This window comes from Rhinoderma darwinii, chromosome 3 (genome assembly GCF_050947455.1).
Source record: "Rhinoderma darwinii isolate aRhiDar2 chromosome 3, aRhiDar2.hap1, whole genome shotgun sequence".
Classification (NCBI taxonomy): Eukaryota; Metazoa; Chordata; class Amphibia; order Anura; family Rhinodermatidae; genus Rhinoderma; species Rhinoderma darwinii.
In genome coordinates this window covers 133470964-133488044 of record NC_134689.1, presented here as the reverse complement: position 1 = coordinate 133488044, position 17081 = coordinate 133470964, and the positions used below count along the sequence as shown (strand labels likewise).

Genomic DNA, 17081 nt, shown 5'->3' with positions numbered 1-17081 from the left:
ATACAGGGTTGAGGACTTCAATGACCTTATAAGGCCCAATTAATCGGGGAGCAAACTTCCTGGACGGGACCTTAAGGCGCAAGTTCCTAGACGACAACCACACCAGATCCCCGACGACAAACCGGGGATTAGCAGAACGTCTTCTATCAGCCTGAATCTTTTGTACGCTCTGGGACGCCTCTAGGTTCTTCTGAACCTTGGCCCAGACTGTGCACAGTTCCCGATGAACGTCCTCTACCTCGGGATTATTGGAACAACCAGGAGAAACGGAGGAGAACCTTGGATTAAACCCGAAATTACAGAAAAACGGGGAGACCCCTGACGAGTTACTGACCCGGTTATTCAGGGAAAATTCGGCGAGGGGAAGGAATGAGACCCAATCAAATTGACAGTCAGAGATGAAACACCTTAAATATTGTTCCAGGGATTGATTAGTCCTTTCTGTTTGGCCATTAGTTTCGGGATGGAAGGCGGAGGAGAAGGACAGATCAATCTCCAACTTTTTACAAAAAGCTCTCCAAAATAAGGAAACAAATTGTACCCCTCTGTCAGAAACGATATCGACTGGGGCCCCATGGAGACGCAGAATGTGTTTAACAAACAAAGAAGCTAACGTCTTGGCGTTAGGTAGTTTCTTAAGGGGCACAAAGTGGCACATCTTGCTGAAGCGGTCTACTACCACCCACACAACCGACTTGCCCTGAGAAGGAGGCAAATCGGTGATAAAATCCATGGAGATATGGGTCCAAGGTCTCTGGGGAATGGGCACAGAACGTAGTAAGCCCGCAGGTCGGGACCTAGGGGTCTTGGACCTAGCACAAACTTCACAAGCGGCGACGTAAGCCCTAACGTCTTTAGGCAACCCAGGCCACCAATAGTTTCTGGTAATGAGGTGTTTGGTACCCAAGATGCCAGGATGACCAGATAGTGCGGAGTCATGGTTTTCCCTGAGTACCCTTAGCCGGTATTGCAGGGGGACAAACAGCTTGTCCCCAGGGAGGTTCCCGGGAGCTGAACCTTGATCAGCCGCAATGTCAGAGGCTAAATCAGAATCAGTGGTAGAAACGATTATACCAGGGGGTAAAATACAAGCAGGATCCTTCTCAGAAGGAGGATTGGCCATGAAACTACGTGACAGAGCATCAGCCTTAATATTTTTGGACCCAGCCCTATAGGTAAACAAGAAGTTAAATCTGGTAAAGAATAGCGCCCATCGAGCTTGTCTAGGATTAAGCCTCCGGGCAGATTCTAGGAAAACCAGATTCTTGTGGTCAGTAAGGACCGTTACCTGGTGTCTGGCCCCCTCCAGGAAGTGACGCCACTCTTCAAAAGCCCATTTAATGGCTAAAAGTTCGCGGTTGCCAATATCATAGTTACTCTCCGTGGGCGAAAACTTCCTAGAGAAGTAAGCACAGGGGCGGAGATGGGTGAGGGAGCTGGTACCCTGGGACAAGACGGCCCCCACTCCCACCTCGTACGCGTCAACCTCCACAATAAATGGCTCCCTTTGGTTGGGCTGAACCAGCACGGGGGCCGAGATAAAGCACTTCTTGAGGGTCTCAAAAGCCTGGACGGCCTCAGGAGGCCAGTGGAGGACATCAGCACCCTTGCGAGTGAGGTCCGTAAGAGGCTTAGCGACGACCGAGAAGTTGGCAATAAATCTCCTGTAATAGTTAGCGAACCCCAAAAAACACTGTAGCGCTTTCAGGGAGGCAGGTTGGACCCATTCCGCCACAGCCTGAACCTTGGCAGGGTCCATGCGGAATTCATGAGGAGTGAGGATTTGACCCAAAAATGGTATCTCCTGTACCCCAAACACACATTTTTCGGTTTTCGCAAACAGATTATTTTCCCGGAGGACCTGGAGGACCTTCCTGACATGCTCCACGTGGGAGGACCAGTCCTTGGAAAACACCAGTATGTCATCAAGGTACACTACAAGAAAATTTCCCAGGTAATCTCTCAGAATTTCATTAATAAAATTCTGGAAGACGGCAGGGGCATTACACAACCCAAAGGGCATGACCAGGTATTCGAAATGACCTTCGGGCGTGTTGAACGCAGTCTTCCACTCACCCCCCTCTTTGATGGGGATAAGGTTATATGCCCCCCGTAGATCGAACTTAGAGAACCATTGGGCCCCCTGAACCTGATTAAAAAGATCCGGAATCAAAGGAAGGGGATACTGGTTCCTTACTGTGACCTTATTCAAGTTCCGATAGTCAATGCACGGCCTAAGACCACCATCCTTCTTCCCCACGAAGAAGAAGCCAGCACCTACAGGAGAAGTCGAGGGGCGAATGAAACCCTTGGCCAGGCATTCTTGGATATACTCCCTCATAGCTTCACGTTCAGGACATGAAAGATTAAATATCCTACCCTTAGGAAGCTTAGCTACAGGTACCAAATCGATGGCGCAATCGTAATCTCTATGAGGGGGCAACACCTCGGAGGCCTCCTTAGAAAACACATCAGCGAAGTCCTGAACAAACTCAGGTAGCGTGTTTACCTCCTCACGGGGAGAAATAGAGTTAACCGAAAGACATGACGTCAGGCATTCACTACCCCATTTGGTGAGATCCCCAGTATTCCAATCAAACGTGGGATTATGCAGCTGCAACCAGGGAAGACCTAATACCAGATCGGACGATAATCCCTGCATCACCAGTACAGAGCACTGCTCAAAATGCATGGAGCCAACAAGGAGTTCAAAAACAGGAGTATGCTGAGTAAAATAACCATTAGCAAGAGGAGTGGAGTCGATACCCACGACCGGGACAGGATAAGGCAAATCAATAAAAGGCATTTTTAGAGACATAGCAAATTCCACAGACATGATATTAGCAGATGAGCCAGAATCCACGAAGGCACTGCCAGTGGCAGACCGGCCAGCAAACGAGACCTGAAAGGGAAGCAAAATTTTATTGCGTTTCATATTAACGGGAAATACCTGTGCGCCCAAGTGACCTCCCCGATGATCACTTAGGCGCGGAAGTTTTCCGGCTGCTTATTCTTGCGCCTGGGACAGGTGTTCAGTAGATGCTTGTCATCCCCACAATAGAAGCAGAGACCATTCTTCCTGCGGAACTCTCTACGTTGTCGAGGGGACATGGAGGCCCCGAGTTGCATAGGTACCTCCGAGTCTTCCGTGGAAGAGCGAGGATATGGGACCTCGGGGGGAATCGCAGGGAAGTCAGAGGGGAAAACATTGAAACGTTCAAGCTGACGTTCCCTGAGACATCGGTCAAGTCGTACTGCTAGGGCCATAACCTGGTCTAGGGAGTCAGAAGAGGGGTAGCTAACAAGCAGATCCTTCAGGGCGTCAGATAATCCTAACCTAAACTGGCACCTTAGGGCCGGGTCGTTCCACCGAGAAGCTACGCACCACTTTCTAAAATCAGAACAGTATTCCTCAACAGGTCTCCTACCCTGACGTAAGATCACCAGCTGACTCTCGGCTAAGGCAGTCCTGTCAGTCTCATCGTAAATGAGTCCGAGGGCAGAGAAAAAACGATCAACGGAGGAAAGTTCAGGGGCGTCAGGAGCCAAGGAGAAGGCCCACTCTTGGGGCCCTTCCTGGAGTCGGGATATAATGATACCCACCCGCTGGTTCTCGGAACCTGAGGAGTGAGGTTTTAGACGGAAGTAAAGTCTGCAACTCTCCCGGAAGGAGAGAAAAGTCTTACGGTCCCCTGAGAACCGGTCAGGTAACTTGAGGTCGGGTTCTAGAGGTGAGGTGAGGGGTACTACTATGGCAGCATCAGACTGGTTGACCCTCTGAGCCAGGGCCTGGACCTGTAGGGAGAGGCCCTGCATCTGCTGGGTCAGGGTCTCAAGGGGGTCCATGATAGCGTCAGCGTAGGAGAAATGGTAGACTAGGTATGGGCTTGTGATTATGTTATGGCAGGAAGGAGGTGAAGAGAACAAGTGAGCCCTAATCTACCCACCGCCCTGTCCCTGCCTACTTGCAACGACCCGCCCTAGGCGACGGGGTACAACTTGGCGGCGGTCCCTACGCTGACTAAGTGCAAGGGGATACAAACAGGGAACAAGCAAGGGAAGGGGCAGTAGCCCACGGAACACCGTGAGGAAACGGAGTGGTGAACGAGCCAGTCAGGATCAGGAAGTAGTGGAGTATACAAACGCAGAGCACGGAGCAGGAAGCAAGCCAGGGGGCAGAGCGAAGCAGGATAAGCGGGAACTGAAGCAAGGCAGAAGCACGGCAGAAGCAGGCTGGAGCAAGGCAGCAGTGGGGCCAGGAATCCAAGAAGAATCACAAGCAATGAGGAAGAGAAAACGGCAGGTATAAATGGACAGGGGGCGGAGCTAACTCCGACTGACCAGGCCGCGATAGGCTCTCCCACTCCTGAGCCTGCCACCCTGATTGGTGGGAGCCGGTGTCAGTCTAAGAGGTCTGGCCTCAGGTGTCAACTGATTAATCCTGGGAGTATCCACAGACGTAGTGCCTGGCAGATCCTTTACACTGGTAGGCTGAGGAGCGGGAGAACCTAACACAGCCTGGCCAGACTGAGCTAGCTCCCGCCCTCGGTCTATTTATACCTTCATTTCCTGCTCCTCCTTTGCCTGAGATTCTGTCCGGTTTCCTGGCTCTGCTACTCCATGGACTGAGTGGCGGGTAGATTAGGCCTCCCCTGTCTGTCTCCCTACCCCGACATTACAGTTACATAGTCCGTACAGTTGAAAAAATACACATGTTGATCAAGTTCAACCAAGGGATGGGTAAAGGAAAGCAAAACATTTCTACACATAAGAGCTTATATTTTTTTGTTCTAGGAAATTATCTAAGCCTTTTTTGGAGCCATCTACTGTCCCTGCTGTGACCAGCTCCTGTGGTAGACTATTCCATAAATTCAAAGTTCTCACAGTAAAGAAGACTTGTCGCCTCTGCAGGTTGAACCTTTTTTTTCTCCTGACAGAGGGAGAGCCCCCTTGTTTTTTGAGGGGGTTTTACATGGAACAGGATTTCACCAGATTTTTTGTATGTGCCATTAATATTTTTATATAAGTTAATCATGTCCCCCCTTAGTCTTCTTTTTTCAAGGCTAAATAGGTTTATTTCTTTTAATCTTTCCTCATAACTTAGATTCTCCATGCCCCTTGTTAGCTTCGTTGCTCCTCTTTGTATTTTTTCTAACTCCAGGGCATGATTTCTATGAACTGGACCCCAGGACTGAACTGCATATTCTAGATGAAGCCTCACTAATGCTTTGTAAAGTGCTAATATTATATCCCTGTCCCGCGAGTCCATGCCTCTCTTAATACACGACAATATCTTGCTGGCCTTTGAAGCAGCTGATTGACATTGCATGCTGCTATTTAGTTTATGAGTTACAAGTACACCCAGATCCTTCTCAACAAGTGACTCCCGCAGTGTAGCTTCCCCTAGGACATATGATGCACGCAGGTTGTTCTTACCCAGGTGCATAACTTTACATTTATCTACATTAAACCTCATTTGCCAAGTGGACGCCCAAACACTCAGTTTGTTTAAATCTGCTTGCAATTCACGAACATCTTCCATAAACTGAACTATATTACATAGCTTGGTGTCATCTGCAAAAATAGAAATAGTGCCATTAATCCCATCCACTATATCATTAATAAATAAGTTGAATAATAGTGGTCCCAGCACAGAACCCTGGGGTACACCACTTATAACCGGGGACCATTCAGGGTATGTTATTTTTATAGATTTTTTTTATTTTTATTTTTTTGTATCTGTCCTTGATAACTATTTGGAGCTTTTTAGAAGCATTTTTGAAGTGTCAATGGAAAATGTTAATGAAAAAAATCAGGGTATAAAACGCTTCAAAAATTGACATGTCATTTCTTTTTTATGGAGCGTATTTTTACAAGACGTTTTTAATTCAGCAACATAATTGATATCAATGAGAAACAGTTTCGGTGTATTTCAAGTTTATTTCGAAGTGAAATACGAGCGTTTTGCGCTCCGAAATATGTCTGAAAAATGGCATGTGAATATCGCCGAATTAATAATTATGTTCAGGCAATGTAACCAGTAGGTCAATCACAGAAGGTCTAGTAACATGTATTCTGGTGGAAACACCTGCTGGTCTACAATCATGAACAGTTGAGTATTAGGCTGGTATCCGTAGAGTGCATTCACATATACTGGTTTTGTAGCTTTTTTTTGCATTGATTAGACTAGACTTGAAAAGACTACAAAACCAAAAGTGTGAATACAATATTAGGGTGTTAGGGTATGTTCACACAGTTAACAAAATACGGCTGATAATACGGAGCTGTTTTCAAGGGAGAACAGCTCCTGATTTTCAGCCATTTTTTAATCAAACACGTTTTTTGCGGACATTTTTGGAGCTGTTTTTCTATTGAGTCAATTAAAAATAGCTCCAAAAACAGCTCAAGAAGTGACATGCACTTTATTTTATGGGGGCGTCAGTTTACTCTCCGCTTTTTGAAAATACGGCGTAAACATTGAAATCAATGGGCAGATGTTTGTAGGCTTCCGATTTTTCAGCTTTTTTTGCAATGTTTACGGCCTGAAAAACGGCTGAAAATAGCCTGTGTGAACATACACTAATGTGTCCAAGGAGCCACTTCTTTTTACGCCCCATCCTTTTCACAGAACTAAGCTAAGAACACTCTCTTGCTAGCAATAGCAACCTTCTCCCAATAATCTGTCATGGCAGACTAAGCAAGATTTGGCGTTTAGAGAAAATAAACTCCTGTTTCAGGAGCTTGCAGAAAATCCTGCTGTCTCTTTAAATTTTGGGTTGAGTCCCTTTGATTGACATTTACACTATATGCATAAAGTATGAAATAATGTGAAACTCATTTTATATGTACCAGGCTTAGCAGCCTCTATGGGACACAGATATACTAAATTACTAATGTATTGCAGTATATCGTGATACTGACACTCTCCTATGAAGCCCTTCCAGAGGCCCTATGTACGACCATATGCAGGGCTTCATAGGAGTACACAGATGGCAGACTTGGGGGCCTTCATCAGGCCCCCAGGCTGCCATGCCAATGGCACCCAGCGATTGTGTGGCAGGGGGCCATTGCAACGTTACAGGGGGCCGCTCCCTGTTTCTAGTCATTTTAATGCCACGGTCGCTTTTGACCGCAGCATTTACGGGTTAAACCAGCGGGATCGCGCTAGTTACCCCAATGTCTTGACTGTTAAACATACAGCCAATACGCTCGTTCTATGGATCGGGCTCAGCCCAAGAGCCCGCTCCTTACTCCCCCACTGTGCATTTTACATATACAGCGGATGTCGGGAAGAGGTTAAGCATAATGCACTCGCGACTGGGCAGCTGAATGTCAGGTGCTTGGCCACCAGAGACTGCCAGGTACCCTGGAGAGAAGACAGAATTGGTTTTCACCGCTTTTGTTCTCTCTGTGCTCACGTACACGGCGCTCAATGAGTGTTGTGTTTAGATTAGAGGCCGCTGCCTCTATTGGTCACTTAATCGCCAGGATGCCGGTAGTAGGAGACTGCTGCTGGGTCTAACTAGACTATCACAGTCCTAAGTGTGACAATAGTCACTATAACAGGGCTAATTTCTCCTGTAACTGGGGCTAAATAATAGTGTAAATGTATAGTGTGAAAAAATTCTAATGAAATAATAAAGTCCCCTCAAGGTCTTTGATGATCTTTGAGGGACAGGGCATAATAACAAAAAAATAAAAGCAGGAAAGCAAACAAAAGTTAATTAAATAAAACTACTCATAAAATTCCCCCCCCCCCAAAAAAAAAATTTCAAAAAAATGCTTCCCCCTCCAATAATTGTTTTAATGCTAGCCCTGACCCAATTACCCTTAAATAAATATGTAACATATCAAAATTTACAGTAGACAATGACCATCATCACAAATAAAAAAACAAACTGTTTTAGGGTAAAACTATATTATTACCTGAAAAAATTAGCTTAAATGTAAAAAAGCATATTTTGTTACTATCTTTTTCAAACTTTACCTACATCTGAGTAATTGTTGAGTTGTTTATGTCACTATATGTGGATTTGTTGCATATGTAGGTCTAACATATGACAATGTGAATGTTTTACCTGTTTTGCCACTGCTCTAGCCAAGTCCTTACAGGTCTCTGTTTTGCCTGTTCCTGCTGGTCCCTCTGGTGCCCCTCCGAGGTTTAGCTGCAGAGCTCCCATTAATGTTCTGAGACACAAGCATAAGATATAACTGATTACTTAATAGCACAGATTAAAATCTTATTTAACTGAAACAGCAGGATAAGTAAAACTTTAAAACCATAAAGAAAATGAAAATAAATAAACTTTAGAGTTTAATATCTGTTAGTGGAAAATTTTAATCTGTTCTTTTCCCCAATGAGCTTTTTCCGCAACATTAAGGCCTGAGATTATTGTACAAGAATAAAGGGTTTTTGGCGGGAATATAGAGGTCATTACCACTGAGACCAATGAACACGGAATAATATTAAGTATAAACAAAACAGTATTTAGAAAAATCTTTGTCCTTCTTTTTATTGCTATTTTGTTTATTTCAATTTGGGGAGGAACTGAACATTATTATTTTAAACACTGATCAAATGGTTTTATAGTTTATTGGAAAAAGATCTAAAATGCATTGAATTATCTATTATTTAAATTAGTTATATAATTTTACTGGAAATATGCGAAATATACTTTTCCAGCTTAAGACTCAGCAAGAAAAAACTCCTGAGCAAAGCCAGAAAGGTGTGAAAATTGAATGCACAGTCACAGCTTAAGATTTATATGCACTAAAACACCTGGTTAATTATACTGTATAGTATGAGACATTTCTGCTTAGTTGTATTCTCACTAACTTTTAATGTCAAATCTAAGGTTTTCTGCACTGGGTTTTTCTTTTTGGTTTGAATATTCACTGATCAAAACATTGTGCTGAATAGTTTAGATATTGCCTCTATATTCATATAAATAACTGTCATGTATGGAATCATTCAAAATGCCACCCATACAGCTCAGAACGTCAAGCCCCCAAATAAGTCTCATACACAGAAGTAATGCAATGCACATAATTAAAATACGTTTAACAAACCTTTTTAAGGAGAAACAACCTCTTCCCTTACTTCAAGGTGGTTTCCTCTCACATTAATTAGCTGCACGTACCAAGTGCCCATATTTCGGTATTGTGCCACATAGCTGAGAATCATGAAAAATGATAATTTTGGACTGCTTGTTAAAAAGCCATTGCTTCTTCCAATACCACCGTGTGTATAAACACCGGCAAGCATCCGCCCCCAAAAGGGGATAATTTTTAGACCGCTTGTTAAAAAGCTAGGGTTTCATGTACCTTTTGTATAAACATTGGCAGACATCTGACAGCAGGATGATTTTTGGAACTTTTTTTACTATTAAAAAAAAAATCTGAATGTGCAGTGTTTTTTTTTAAAGAGGCTGTTACTAAAGGCTACCATCTGTTTACCCATATCCTTATGCGTTGCTGACACTTTAACATTACTAATGACTTCTTGGCTTTAAAGAGCTTGAAAGGGTTTGGATACAGACCTAGAGGACCTCAGAGTGTCATACAAGACTTTTCAGGGCAACTGGTGCACTTTCGATACGCACCAAATTTATTCAAACTCGAATCAATTCTGATGGCCGGTTCAACCGAATCGGACCCGAAACTAATTTTGAGAAATGTGCTCTTCTCTAATCAAGACTATTTGCATTTTCTAGTATATGGACATTTTTTACATTCTGTGTGGAAATCCTTTTAAAAGGAGTTTTCCTATCATAGAAAGTGATGGTATATCACTTAATAAAGGGACTGCAGTGCTGTTTTACCACTATGGTTCCTTTAAATTTTTTCCCTGCACCGCGACAATATGGACCTGCAGGGAAGAACTTCATTCGCAAGATCAGACCCCACCGAATTTATACAAGTTTCATCTAGCTAAAATCTGACAATTAAAATGATAAAATTGTGCTCTAGTTAGACCTTGATGAGTCACATTGAGAATCTTCTCTGAGAAGCAACTCTGCACTATGGGACTTTTTATAAGGAGTAAGGATACGTTTACGCTAGGTTTAAGATTCAGATGTATACATTAAATGGAGGCTGTTACAGGTGCCTAGCAGTGGCATGTCTCCCATAGGCTAATATGGCATCCGTTTAATGTATACATCTTCCATTATTTTATTTGCGTGACGGATACCACTGTTAGGTATTAGCAGAAGAATCAATCCTCCATAGGCTGTAACGGCATCAATTTAACATATATTTCATTAAAAGCATTAAAAGAGGTATACATTAAACAGATACCTGTGACACGTGGCAGATATTGGAATATGTCCCCCAAAGGCTTCCCATGCTAAAAGCCATATACCGCGCAGTATACGTTTTTTTTACTGGATGCCGCTGGATAGAATAACGTAGTCGACTACGTTATTCTATTCAGCAAAAAAAAAGGAATGCTAACGTATACCAGCCTGACGGTGGCCAAACTCTTTTTCCCATTGATACCTTTAACCTATATACCAGGAGCTTTCCGCACGTACACATTAAACGTACACTGCATACACAATGTGGACACAGCCTTATACTTAGCAACACAAATTACAGATTGCTGAACTGCTACTACTTTATACCATGACAGCAGGTATGCTAACAAATTTTTACAACCATAAGGATTTTCTGTCCAGCAACTGTTTGCTAAATTATAACAGACAAGCCTTGTAAAAATTCCCCTCTTTCTATTCACAATTTAAGGGAACATTTGAGTTTTATCTCCCCTATTCTTTTCACATTTGGTTCCTAGTTTTTGACTGCGAGGACATGAAAACATTTTTATTCCTGTTTACGCAAAGGTCAGCATGTGCTGCGTTAAAGAAAATGTGGTAAATAAATGGCTGTTCGACCGTAAACGACAGGTGGTATTTGAATCACTCTTGTTTTGTAATTTTGAAGCTACTTTAAATGTATTAGCTCTGCCAGAAACAAACAAATCACAAGCAAACTTGCTGTCTGCATGAACATAGCTACATTAATTGTTGTCGAGAAATGGCAGCATGACATTATTTCAGTAAGACACCAGTAAGACACCAAAAGACATTAAAAGAAATGTTATCTGGCAGGAGGGCATTTTTCTAAAGTTCCCATGGTGAATCATTATGTTCACTTTGTGTAAGCTGAATGTGTTACTTGGAAGGTATTTATTTTAAACAAAGTTTCTTCTGAGGTTGCTATGATACAAAGACACCAAACATTATCTTAGGCCACACACAAATGTTGAAATGGAGAGTCATTATTGTATATGCTTTATGCAAAAAGACAATTAAACGTAAAAACAAAAAGTACAAACTTAAATGTCTAGGTTGTAGTGTTAACCTTTGTATAAGCGGACAGAATACGTTTTTAAGGTTACATTCTGCCAGCTCATAGAAGGAAATTGAAGTAGCCAGCTGCAAAAACCATAATGATTTAGCATTTTCACATGCCACCACAGCTTGCTTGCCGGAAAAAGCCATTTTGACTTATAATGGTATCTTGGCAAATCCATTTAATGCCTAATGATAATTATAATAAGCAAAAGCATGCTGGAACACCTTATATATATAAAAAATACATTTTTTCTGTTGCTTATATACAATATTTTTCTGACATAAAAGGAAAGATTTCCTAATTATTCAGGAAAAATTTTCTAACATTCTTCTCATACTGAAAAAAAAGAACACTATAAAAAGAAGACTTAAGACCCCGTTTATGCTGCGCTATTGTCTCCGGTAAAATAACGGATACCCTGATGGGAAGCCAACGGAACCTATTAAAGTCAATGGGTTCTGTTGTCCAGCGGCGGTGTCTGTTGTGCAATGGACCGTTGCTTCCATTACTCCCTTGTTCTGCTTCTCTGACGGAGAAGAACAATGGAACACACCGCCACATGTATAAACTTAGCCTTACATATATGAATTGCTCTGTAATTGTGATTTGTAAAATATAGTTACATTACATGATAAAATAGAAAATACAAAATGTTTAACCCTATCAGGACCAAGACCTTCAGATGCCTCAATACCAGCAGCAACTGTTATGGAATTGCAAGTGGAGCGATTCCCCAAAGGCTGCTGGAGTCTGCCGGGAGAGAGCAAATAAAACCGCAACCTCAAATCCGCCACAACTCTGATCGACAGAGTCTAATGCTATTCTAAGGTTTTCGCTAGAGCCGACCGCAAGGTGGGATGGTCTTTGCTACATAGAATCCAGGTTGTCTTAGCAGAGTTCTGTGTTGGATAAGGAGTTCAATGCAGGCTATAACTGGACAGGATAACCAGACAACCAGAGGGTAAACAGAAAGTCCAAAACAGTGCAAGTGGAAATCAGGTACAGCAGAGGTCAGAACCAACCAGGAGCAGATTATCAAAATCGGTAAACTATGGGTTAACAAGAGAGAGGCCGAGGTCAGTTTCCAAGAAGTCCAGAAGTCAGAATGACAGGGAGTGTCAGACAGTGGCGTAGCTATAGGGGTTGCAGCGGTCACAGTTGCGACCGGGCCCACAATCCTGCAGGGCCCCCGTTGCCATGCAGCGCGCTAATACAAAGTTGGTATGTGCCGTGATGCCGGCACTTCCTGGTTACGTCACGAGAGGGGGCGTTGCAGCCACTGTGGAAGACCCGATGTGGAAGAGCATGGAAGACTGCAGGTGAGCTGCAGAGGGGGCCCGTAATGTATGTGTGCTGTATTGTATTGTACTGTCTATTGTATTGTACTGTCTGTGTTTGCGATGGAGAGAGGAGCGGGGGGTTTAAATTACAGGCCCCCCTCTCTTCTCTCCACCGCAAACACAAACTGCACAACACAATACATTACAAACTGTGGGTCGCACTCCCCCTGGGGTGTCGTGTGAAGACCTCCGGGGGTTCACGAACCACTCACCGAGGTCCTGCTTCCAACTGTATTTTCGTCCTCAGGACGCAGATCCAGTTGAATTTAATCCTGGAGCAAGGAGCTGACGGCTCCTTCCTCCAGCATTCACTGTGCCATGAGCTATTAGCGGCTCGGCGCAGACAGGTGCGATTTAGTGACGTCATCACGCCTGTCTGCGCCGAGTCACTCATAACATAGGGCAAAGGAGGAGAAGGATCTCCTCCTTCACCCGTCGTGGGAACGGGGATAGGTAAGTAACTTTATTATTTTTCTATTATGCACATATGGAGGAATTATACTGTATAAGGAGGGGGCTGATATGGTGGCAGCTATGAGGGGTATTATTGTATGGGGGGCTGATATGGTGGCAGCTATGAGGGACATTATACTGTATGGGGCTGCTATGGGGGCATTATACTGTCGGGGGCTCATATGGTGGCAGCTATGGGGGCATTACACTGGAGGGAGACAAATATGGGGGCTTTATACTGTGTGGGGGCAGCTGAAGGGGGAATTATACTGTATGGGGCATTATACTGTGTGGGGCAGCTAAGGAGGGCATTATACTATGTGGGGGCAGCTATGAGGGGCATTATACTGTATGGGGCTGCTATGGGGCATTATACTTTATGGGGGCATTATACTGTGCGGGGTTAGCTATGAGGGGCATTACACTGTATGGGGCTGCTATGGGGGCATTATACTGTATGGGGCTGCTATGGAGGCATTATACTGTATGGGGCTGCTATGGGGACATTATACTGTATGGGGCTGCTATCTGGCATTATACTGTATGGGGGAATTTATGAGGGGCATTATACTGTATGGGGTCTGCTATGGGGGCATTATACTGTATGGGGGCATTTTACTGTGTGGGGGGTAGCTATGGGAGCATTATACTGTGTGGGGGCAGCTACGGGGAGCATTATACTGTATGAGGGCAGTTATGGGGAGTATTATACTGTATGGGGCAGCTACGGGGGGCATTATACTGTGTGGGGGCGGCTATGGGGGGAAGTATACTGGGGTGGCTGTTGGGCAAGGCGGCTGGCCATAGGCGCGGCAGGGGTCTTGTGGTGTTGGGGAGGGGTAGGGGGGCCTAAGCTGAATTCTTGCACCAGGGCCCATGAGCCTTTAGCTACGCCCCTGGGGTCAGAGCTTGATCAGAAAACCAGAAGACAAGTAAAATCACAAGCAAAGACCAGGTGGAAGAAGCCTGATATAAATACAACCCCACGCCTATTTGGCAGAAAGACAGAGAAAGGAGATAGGCTCAAAGTAAAGAAGAGTAGTCATGGTGATCTTAAAGGAACAGTGTCATCACAATTTTTTTTTTCATATGTTAAAGATGTTAGTGCTTTATTAAAAACGTTTATATTTATTTGTGTGTTTGTGTTTTACTTTTTCTTATTTTTACACTTTTTCTTCCCTATGGGGGCTGCCATTTTTTGTTCCATTTCTGTATGTGTCGATTAACGACACATACAGACATGGAATACGGCAGCCACAGTCCCATAGGGACTGCGAACGGCTCCCGTCCCATCCACTTCTGTGTACGCCGTCTGTGTGGGAACTGCGCATGCGCCGCTCCCACACAGTCCAATTTGAAATTGGCGCCGTCGGCGCCATTTTCCTGTGGACCAGAAGTCGCGGTCGGACAGTAAGATTACTACTTCCGGTCGCGGCTTCCGGACTTGTGCACTTGGACCAGCGGCAGCAGACGGAGCGGACGGACCGGAGGGAGCCGCGGCGGCAGGAGCAGGTAAGAGATTTCAATGTATGTTCGTGTTTGTGTACGTTTACTACTGTATGTAAACCTACTACACTGTGTGTTAGCTCAAAAAATGGCGACACACAGTGTAGGAGGATACACCGTTCAAACCCCTCGTTTATCCCGGCACTAGCCAGGATAAAGGAGGGGGGGATGCTGAGAGCTCACTAGAGCGAGGGCTTTTTACCCAATTTTGCAATGCTGCAATTTTGGGAATAGCTCCATCTAGTGACCAGCAATGGGAAATATTATAAATTAGAATCTAATTTATAATATTTCCTGACTCGTGAAAAAAATAAAAAAAATTTGAACAATGTTTAATCACCTACACACTAAATGTTTAATTAAAAAAAAAACAACATGTTTTTATGGCAACACATTCCCTTTAAGCGAACAGGCATTTTCCTAACAGCAAAATTTCATCTTTTGGATTGACATGATCTCAGGGTGAAGATGGCTAAATGTTGTTTTATTTCACCGTAGCACATGTGGGACTTTAAGGGTATGTTCACACGCAGTAGCAAAATATGTCTGAAATTACGGAGTTGCTTTCGCCTGAAAACAGCTCCTGATTTTCAGACGTTTTTTTAACAACTCGCGTTTTTTGCGGCGTATTTTATGGCCGTTATTGGAGCTGTTTTTCAATGGAGTCAATGAAAACGCCTGCAAAAACGGCCCAAGAAGTGTCCTGCACTTCTTTTGACGTGCCGTCATTTTACGCACTCTATTTTGACAGCGACGCATAAGATAAAGGCTTGTGGGAACAGAACATCGTAATTCCCATTGAAAGCTATGGGCAGATGTTTGTAGGCGTAATGGAACCGTTTTTTCAGGCGTAATTCGAGGCATAAAACTCCCAAATTATGTCTGAAAATAGGCCGTGTGAACATAACCTATTATGACACCGAAAGCGAACTAATAAATTTATATTCTTTTTAGATTTATACTATGGGAAAATGGGCAAAAATAAAACAAAAATTATTCTCTTCTACTTGTTCAAAAAATATTTAAGATAATTACTTTAACCAAAAAAACATTATAAGAGAATCTAATCCTCTCACTCTCTCATGTATAACAATACCAAATATGTGTACTTTGCCCAACATACATTGTTGCTATAACATCCGAGTATAATAATAATTCTAGCTTGATGCCCACCGTTTACTGGTATATGGGATCTGTAAACAAAGTACCTATGTACAGTATTTTTTATTTTGGGGGGTTAAGAGCAGATAGGACAGGGCCGAAGAGACAGAAAATAGTGATGGTTAATTATTTATCGGAATGCTAGGAGGACATAGATTATGACCTCCCAGCACCCTCCTCTCCCCATGGAACAATTGAAACCCCATGTTGAGATTACAGCATTTCAACGGTTACATGAAGAGTGGAGGAGGTAACAGTTTAAATCATGTGATGTCATTGTGGCATCACGGGTTGCCATAGCAATAGTCCAAATGCAGGAAGGAAGTTACCTGCATTAGGGACCCAGTACTAAAAACAGTGCTCGCTGTGAGCGCAGTTTATAGTACTTTTTTTGCAGCAGAAAGCTGATCATTTTAGCTTCCTGTCATCACAGGAAAGACAGCTCCATCTCTTTACAGCAATACAGTGCACTCTGCCATTAAAGTTAGGACTGTAGAAATACACCCTAGATGCATGGAGCTTAGACAGCTAGGACCTATATCTATAGATTAGGACCGGGAAGGGGTTAAAAGACCACTATGTAATGCCTATAGCAGGGTCTGGGGGGGGGGGTGCATAACACAGAGTTTATCCCATTTCAGTTCTTTATTGTCATGCATGGCCCCTTCAAGCACTGCACTAAGTATAGCAGAGTGTATCAGCTTTGCCTGGAATGATATTTAAGGCTACATGCACACATCGTGGAATTTGATGTGGAAAGTCTGCATCATAACTGCAGATAAACGCAGATAATTCCACAGGTAAAATCCACGCTTAAAGTGCGTTTTTTGGCACGGTAAAAAAAAATCTAATTTTATGCTGCAGATTTTGGTGTGTTTATTTATAAACTTGTCAGATACAATTCGGAGACAGATACAGAGGTCAAATTTAGGTACGGAAAAATTCTGCAATGTGTAAATGAGATTACTTGAAATATTAATTACTTTCCTGGTACTGTATTACACTGCAGATTTGCCGCAGGAAAATCCACACAGAAAATCTGCACGTAATATATTGTGTGCATGTGGCCTTAATGTGAATGAAAGCGATGCGTACGTTTTTTAAATGTAAAATGTACCTTTTGGGACATAAAATATGCAAACAATTTATACCCAGAATGGATCACCATTGGGTGAGTCTACAATGGGGAAGGATATAAAGCACTGGTGTGGCTGTATTTTGAATATTCAGTTCAGTTTTCGGCACCAGTCCAAACAAAAAACC

The 17081-nt window shown here is 43.4% G+C and overlaps 1 protein-coding gene across 1 annotated transcript in view; it reads right to left on the bottom strand.

Annotated features, from left to right (window-relative positions):
- Positions 1-17081, bottom strand: part of LOC142750387 (dynein axonemal heavy chain 3-like) — a 1255980-nt gene that overhangs the window by 722625 nt on the left and 516274 nt on the right. Inside the window, exon 28 of the mRNA XM_075859390.1 lies at positions 8079-8187. Within this exon, the coding sequence (XP_075715505.1) occupies positions 8079-8187 (109 nt within the window). The remainder of the gene's footprint in view (positions 1-8078; positions 8188-17081) is intronic.